Source organism: Oncorhynchus keta, chromosome 8, assembly GCF_023373465.1.
Source record: "Oncorhynchus keta strain PuntledgeMale-10-30-2019 chromosome 8, Oket_V2, whole genome shotgun sequence".
NCBI lineage: Eukaryota > Metazoa > Chordata > Actinopteri > Salmoniformes > Salmonidae > Oncorhynchus > Oncorhynchus keta.
Genome location: NC_068428.1, coordinates 34,861,378 through 34,869,795, shown reverse-complemented (window position 1 = coordinate 34,869,795; position 8,418 = coordinate 34,861,378). Strand labels below are relative to the sequence as shown.

Sequence of the window (8,418 nt, the reverse complement as noted above, 5' to 3'; positions counted from 1 at the left end):
CACCACGGGCATTCTGTAGGCAACTGGCATTCTGTAGGCCACCGGCATTCTGTAAGCAACCGGCATTCTGTAGGGGCAAACCGGCATTCTTTAGGCCACCGGCAATCTGTAGGCAACCGGCATTCTGTAGGCCACCGCATTCTGTAGGCCACTGGCATGATAAAAGTAACCAGTCTATAATCGAAAAGTAATCTGTAACATCAGAGTTTAAAATACCAACCAATAGAGCTTCTTATGAAACATAATGCAGCATTTCTGTGATCGACTGAAGTTGGGAAACTGCTTGGATATTGAAACACTCATCAATCATCTCCATTGGTAAATGCCATTCAGATTATTATCTCTGAACATAATAATAATTGCATGAGGATAATATTGACAATGACAGAAGAACATGAGAACATGCTAAATGACTCCTGTAACATATACTTGAATTATTTTAAGACAACTTTAATAACAATAGATAAAATACCATTTTCCTCAAGTATGATTCTGTGTTTCTGTGAATGATCACACCCAGCCACATGACATTTATTGATGACATTTACCAAACTACATTTTAATAGTACATACTTAATAACTGATACAAAAGACCATAGTTACAGTGCAAGTGAAGAACAATGTGGATTATCACACCATCTATCTTTACAAATGGTATTTTCAGTAAGACGTTGAATACTTCGTTAATGAACTGGAACAATGTCATAATCAACTGCTCAGAGTATGCAGAGCGTACTCAAACATCCATGTATAAGTCTTCTGAGTTATTGTCTTGAAATAGTTTGCTGTTTGGACGATTTTATATGGATAATCTAGAATGGGGTTAATATCTGATTTCAGATCAAATCCATCTACGCCCAAATTAAATATATATATATTTTAATTGAGCTTAATCTCATTTTAAAAAATCGTACTTCTCCAGAAAAAGAAAGAGAGATTTCTTAATCAGCATATCACTAAGAACGCTTCAACAAGTCATCCATCTCTCCGTTAATGATTGATTAATCAAGGTTAATAATCAAGGTTAATAATCAAGGTTAATAATGGACCAACTTATCACACCAAACCATATGCATCGAAGGTCTCATCCATTATAATCAAAAGGACATTGTATCCCCTATCCCAGGACTACATCACGCTGTGACCGTCCCTGCCGTCACAGTCAAACCAATGTCAGCATCCTAAATGGCGCCCTATTCCCTACATAGTGCACTACTTTTGACCAGGGCCCACAGTGTGTTACTTGGTGAATAGGGTGCCATTTGAAAAGCAGACATTGACTATTCACAAACTGTGACTGTATTAATGTTGTTTGTTTGACCTGGGGTCTGCTCTACGGTGAGGCAGACACATCAGAGATTTAGCCTCCCAGTCTCAACGCTACACTTAAAGGGGAGCTTAGTTTCTGGCTGCTGCAATTTAGAGAGTGACTTTGGGGTTTGGAGGTGTGGATGCCCTCTGTCTCTGAATCCCACCGCTGACACCAGTGTGCACCAAGGGCACACAGTAAAAGTAGGAGGAGGGTAGCTCTCCTGGAACAGGGTTGGAGAGAACACCTACAGGAGGGTCGCTCTCCTGGAACAGGGTTGGAGAGAACACATACAGGAGGGTAGCTCTCCTGGAACAGGGTTGGAGAGAACACCTAGAGGGTAGCTCTCCAGGAACAGGGTTGGAGAGAACACCTACAGGAGGGTAGCTCTCCTGGAACAGGGTTGGAGAGAACACCTACAGGAGGGTAGCTCTCCTGGAACAGGGTTGGAGAGAACACCTACAGGAGGGTAGCTCTCCTGGAACAGGGTTGGAGAGAACACCTAGAGGGTAGCTCTCCAGGAACAGGGTTGGAGAGAACACCTAGAGGGTAGCTCTCCAGGAACAGGGTTGGAGAGAACACATACAGGAGGGTAGCTCTCCTGGAACAGGGTTGGAGAGAACACCTAGAGGGTAGCTCTCCAGGAACAGTGTTGGAGAGAACACCTAGAGGAGGGTAGCTCTCCTGGAACAGGGTGGGAGAGAACACCTAGAGGAGGGTAGCTCTCCTGGAACAGGGTTGGAGAGAACACCTAGAGGAGGGTAGCTCTCCTGCAACAGGGTTGGAGAGAACACCTAGAGGAGGGTAGCTCTCCAGGAACGGGGTTGGAGAGAACACCTAGAGGAGGGTAGCTCTCCTGGAACAGGGTTGGAGAGAACACCTACAGGAGGGTAGCTCTCCTGGAACAGGGTTGGAGAGAACACCTACAGGAGGGTAGCTCTCCTGGAACAGGGTTGGAGAGAACACCTACAGGAGGGTAGCTCTCCTGGAACAGGGTTGGAGAGAACACCTAGAGGGTAGCTCTCCAGGAACAGGGTTGGAGAGAACACCTAGAGGGTAGCTCTCCAGGAACAGGGTTGGAGAGAACACATACAGGAGGGTAGCTCTCCTGGAACAGGGTTGGAGAGAACACCTAGAGGGTAGCTCTCCAGGAACAGGGTTGGAGAGAACACCTAGAGGGTAGCTCTCCAGGAACAGGGTTGGAGAGAACACCTAGAGGGAAGCTCTCCAGGAACAGGGTTGGAGAGAACACATACAGGAGGGTAGCTCTCCAGGAACAGGGTTGGAGAGAACACCTAGAGGGTAGCTCTCCAGGAACAGGGTTGGAGAGCCCTGCTCTACAATATGAAATGCTCATGGTATCTAAGGGCAACCAGCAGTAGAAAACTATTTGAGCTCTAAAGCTCATATGTGTAGAGTATCATTCAATCTATGGTATCTAAGATGACTCTTGGTCTATAACATTATCAGCTAATGTATGATGTGATCGATGTCCACATGTAAAGAGCCTGTGTGTGTGTGTGTGTGTGTGTGTGTGTGTGTGTGTGTGTGTGTGTGTGTGTGTGTGAGTGCGTGCGTGCGTGCGTGCGTGAGAGTATGTTGGGTAGATGTGCTAGGGAGTTTAGAGAGAGATAAACAGGTGTGCTGCACTGGGAACGAGAGACATGGTATCCTTGAGGCACATAGCGACAGAGATGCATCGCTATGGCAACTGGCTATTGTCACATCCAGGGCTCATTAAAACTATTTGGCTTGGAAGGCAGTTTGGGTTACAATGTGTTTTGAGACTATAAAGAGGAAGAAAGATAATACTCGATCAAAATATACATCAAGACCGACATTGAAATGGTTACTGCAGTCACATCAAGATGTATGTACACTAGACTTGAATCCAAGTGACTTCTAAGTGTGAGGAATGTTGTTTCCACATGTAAACATCTGTGAAAAGTGTTCAAGGTGAACATCCATTCCTATAAATTGTAGTTCCTGCTCATATGGGTTTGAGGTCTGATAGGGGTGTTTAAGAGAAATAGATTTAGGTTACCCATACCACCTTAGATATAAATATGCTGGGAAAAGATTGTCTATTCAGCACTCAAGGCTCACTGAGGCAAAAAAGAGGAGAAAAGCGGAGAACTAGATTAACTTAATCCAAAACGGATACTGTCAGGTGAACTATATTGTCATGCAGACAGTAAAGATCTTTAGACATTTTGTGTCTAGTATGTTTGTCATAAACTCCATATTTCGGGCAGATGTAGAATACAGTAACGACTGTGATGTTAAAGACATGCTAAAACTTACCAGTGTTACTTTCCATACAATGATCTCTAAACGCTCCAAACAGCACGTTACTAAGGTTTTATTATCTGAATATTTTACGTCCAATGATTAAAGAATTGACCAATGACATCTGAGGGTATTCAGAGTACATCACTGTTCACTATTTAAAGCTTCATCAGAAAGCTTCATCAGAAATGTTCACATCTTAATGTATAGTCAACAGCACTAATGTATACAATATTCCATATTTTGACCTTTGGCTGCAGTAACATGACCAACTTATTACACATATTAATTTCTGTAATTGTGAACAATGCCTTGTCTTTCAAATGATTGGACAAGATGCCAATGCAAGAATCATTCACTGTTCTGTAACAGTGTAGCCTTTGAGAGTGGCCGTTGGCTGCTGTGGTGTTCCTAGCTCATGTCCAAATGTCTTGTCCAGAAGCTTCCTCCTGCTGGCATGTCTCCATCATGGCTTCCACCACTCAGAAAGTGAAAGCGTACACCACTCCCACGACCACAATGTTCCCTATGGTGGCGGTGATTGCAATCCAAAGCCAGATGGCGTCGCGGGACATGGGCTCCCGCTCCGGCTGGTCATGGGCCGCCATAGAGGCGGCGTGGACGCTGGCCGAGGAGTTGAAAAGTGAGTGGTCCGTGCTGTCGTCATCATTAGGCGAGTCCATGAAAGCCCCCGCCATGACCGACTGAAAGAGAAAACAAAGCGCATTCAACTCAGAGGGACAAATATCGGAGTTTTGCAGTGCTTTAGACTAAGAATTACACTCATTTCATGTATAACTGGAAACACTGCTTCCCTATCAATATAGTCCAGAGGCCTAATCTTCTTCTCCCTTTCGATATTCATTAACTATTCAGTTCATTTGTCTCCTTTCCAACTTTATCTTGGACTTGAGAAAGTAAATAGTCTGAAAACCTTGATGCTATGGCTCTGATTCATTGCGAATTCAGAACCCTTATCTAGAAAGGTAAAGCTATTTCAAATGGGCCAATGGAGCATATACTGTATATTAAGATTATTTGTAATACATTAAAACGTTTTCATTGAAAGCTATCTACAATAAGCTACTGGAATGTCAATGTTATGCTTTCTCTAGTGATAGTATGGAACCTATAGATTCCTACACCTACACATTCAGAACATACTCACAGTATCTCAATACTATCGACAGTAGGGAGGAGGATGGCATGACAGAATCCACTATTCTTAGAAAATAATACACAGCTGTACTCGGGTAACCAAACCCCCAAAATATGATAGAGGGATAAGAGAAGTGTTCTCCTTCACACAGTGTGTAGCCTATACAACACCCATACCAGAAAATGACAAATCTGTCACTGAGGTCCCCTCTTACTAGAGGTTGATGGAGACAGATGCGGTCCCGTGTGGCTCAGTTGGTAGAGCTTGGCGCGTGCAACATCAGGGCTGTGGGTTTGATTCCCACAGGGAAGCCGATTGGAAATAGATGCTGTTTCTCTGGATAAGAGCGTCTGGTAAATTATGTGATTGACGAGGCTACTACCTGTTTCTGTGAACCTCTTCTGTGGTGATTAGTCTGTCACATGTTAAGGTAATTTTCAGTAGAGGAAAATATGTATTTTGTGAACATTGTCTGAAAGAAAATGCTAAATGAGAAAGTGGGCATGGAGTACCAGATCCTTCATGAGTGCCTTGTTTTCTGTGATTTCTTTAGGGATTGACTGTTTGCTCATTTATAGCAAATTCATGAGAAAGGGAGTTTGTGCAGTAGGGGTACATTAATGGTACAACCAGAGTGACAGATTGAAGTCCCTAGAGACCTGGGCCCGTATCCACAAAGAGTCTCAGGGTAGCAGTGCTGATCAAGGATCAGGGTCCAGTTTCACAAAACATCTGAAGTACATTTTCCCCTATCTTTTCCCGTAAAGGTTCTTTAACTTTAAGTCAGTTACACAAACCATTTTTAAGGTGAATTTCCCCAAGTTAAGGGTGCCCATGAGGTCCCTTAAGTGCTTCATTCAGTATACTCTAGATGCCAATGTAAACAGCATTTATGGAGGTGAATGTTGCTTTCCTCTGTCCTGGTTTCAAAAGGAAAACATCCACCAGCTAGCTAGGTACTTGGCTAAACCATGGAAGTTGCACTATCTGTTCACTCATGACTGCATGGCTAAGGCACGACTCCAACACCATCATTAATTTTGCAGACGACACAACAGTGGCTGGCCTGATCACCAACAACGATGAAACAGCCTATAGGGAGGAGGTCAGAGATCTGGCCATGTGGTGGAAGAACAACAACCTCTCCTTCAACGTGATCAAGACAAAAGAGAAGATTGTGAACTACAGGAAAAGGAGGACCGAGCATGGCACCATTCTCATCGACTGGGCTGTAGTGGAGCAGGTTGAGAGCTTCAAGTTCCTCGGTGTCCACATCACCATCAGACTATCATGGTACAAACACACCAAGATAGTTGTGAAGAGGGCACAACAAAGCCTATTCCCCCTCAGGAGACATTGAGAGCACTGGTTGTTTTACTGCCTGGTACACCAGGCGGTGTCAGAGGAAGGACCTAAGAATTGTCAAAGACTCTAGTCATAGACTGTTCTCTTTGCTACCGCACGGCAAGCAGTACCGGAGTGCCAAGTCTAGGTCAAAAAGGCTTCTTAAGGGCTTGTAAGTAAGCATTTCATCGTAAGGTCTACCTGTTGTTTTCGGCGAATGTGACAAGTAAAAATTGATTTGATATATCCATGGCTACAAAGCTAGCTACCTAGTTAGCTTGACATGCTAGAAATTAATAGAAACAAGATGAGTAACTAAAATTATCTTCTGAATCAATTTGTTTCTCCTGTCATGAATGTAAAAGTCATATTTTGCAATATCCCAAAATAAAAGTGATCTCTTTAAAAAGACATTCAGTGAATCAGGTCGTCTCCGTGATAACCGGAGACTCCACCTGTTCAGATAATCGTATTAATTATAATCAGAAAGGCCAAACGTATCCTAGATCAGCCCTATTGTGAGTTGCTTTGTGGATAAGGGCCCTGATCAAAGAAAGGGCTGTAATGACTTTTCTGTAGATGTGTCTGTTTTCCACCTGACTGCTCCAGCTATTTACACCTCAATGAGAATCAATAGAGAGGAATTAAAGAGACAGCTCACCCACATGTCAAATGTATTCCATCTCATGCCCAGTGGGAAAGCTATGGAGTATTACATCTTAAGGATGTAATGTCATGGTTGAAAACTGGTTTTCTGGTTGAGAAGGTATAAAATAATCAGGCTACCCGGAAGAAGGCACTGCGTTACCGATATGTTGGTTATTAGGCTTACCCATTAAATTCTGCATCTACGGTGAAAGTTGGCAGAGCTAGAGAGGTGTTTGTCAGACCATGAGACATCAGGAAAATCGGTCTTGTCATTAAAACGGAAAGTGCCTTCGGAAAGTATTCAGACCCCTTGACTTTTCCACATTTTGTTCCGTTACAGCCTTATTCTCAAATGGATAAAATACAAAAAATGTCCTCATCAATCTACACACAATTACCCATAATGATTTAGAAAAACAGGTTTCTAGACATTTTTGCTAATTTATTTAAAAAATGTAAATATCACATTTACATAAATATTCAGACACTTTACTCAGTACTTTGTTGAAGCACCTTTGGTAGCGATTACAGCCTTGAGTATTCTTGGGTATGACATCACAAGCTTGGCACACCTGTATTTGGGGAATTTCTTCCATTCTTCTCTGCAGATCCTGTCAAGCTCTGTCATGTTGAATGGGGAGCGTTGCTGCACAGCTATTTTCAGGTCTCTCCAGAGATGTTAGATTGGGTCCAAGATCGGGTCTGGCTGGGCCCCTCAAGGACATTCAGAGACTTGTCCCGAAGCCACTATTGCATTGTCTTTGCTGTGAGCTTAGGCTCGTTGTCCTGTTGGAAGGTGAACCTTCACCCCAGTCTGAAGTCACTGAGTGCTCTGGAGCAGAGTTTTCATCAATAATTTCTCTGTACTTTTCTTTGTTATATATTGTTCATCTTTCCCTTAATCCTGACTAATTTCCCAGTCCCTGCTGCTGAAAAACATCCCCACAGGATGATGCTACCACCACCTTGCTTCACCGTAGGCATGGTGCCAGGTTTCCTCCAGACGTGAAGCTTGGCATTCAGGCCAAAAAGTTCCATCTTGGTTTCATCAGACCAGAGAATCTTGTTTCTCATGGTCTGAGGTGTCCTTTAGGTCCACCTGACTGTGCTGCTGCTCCAGTTTCAACTGTTCTGCCTTGTTATTATTCGACCATACAGGTCATTTATGAACATTTGAACATCTTGGCCATGTTCTGTTATAATCTCCACCCGGCACAGCCAGAAGAGGACTGGCCACCCCACATAGCCTGGTTCCTCTCTAGGTTTCTTCCTAGGTTTTGGCCTTTCTAGGGAGTTTTTCCTAGCCACCTTGCTTCTACACCTGCATTGCTTGCTGTTTGGGGTTTTAGGCTGGGTTTCTGTACAGCACTTGAGATATCAGCTGATGTACGAAGGGCTATATAAATACATTTGATTTGATTTGATTTAGGTGCTTTTTGGCAAACTCCAAGCGGGCTATCATGTGCCTTTTACTGAGGAGTGGCTTCCATCTGGCCACTCTACCATAAAGGGCTGATTGGTGGAGTGCTGAGCACTCACCTGAGCTCAATTTCTTGTCTCAAAACAAAAATACATGTTTGAAAAATTCTAAAAATATTTTTTTCAATTTGTCATAATAGGGTGTTGTGTGTAGATTGCTGAGGAAAATGTTTATTTAATACATTGTAAC

At 43.2% G+C, this 8,418-nt stretch overlaps 1 protein-coding gene across 2 annotated transcripts in view; it reads right to left on the bottom strand.

Annotated features, from left to right (window-relative positions):
• Positions 1-2,907: 2,907 nt before the first annotated feature.
• Positions 2,908-8,418, bottom strand: part of LOC118387220 (uncharacterized protein C14orf132-like) — a 28,926-nt gene continuing 23,415 nt past the window's right edge. For both annotated transcript variants that reach the window (XM_035775383.2, XM_052524054.1), the window contains exon 2: positions 2,908-4,302. In XM_035775383.2, coding sequence (XP_035631276.1) covers positions 4,081-4,302 — 222 coding nt within the window. In that variant the 3' untranslated portion in view covers positions 2,908-4,080. The remainder of the gene's footprint in view (positions 4,303-8,418) is intronic.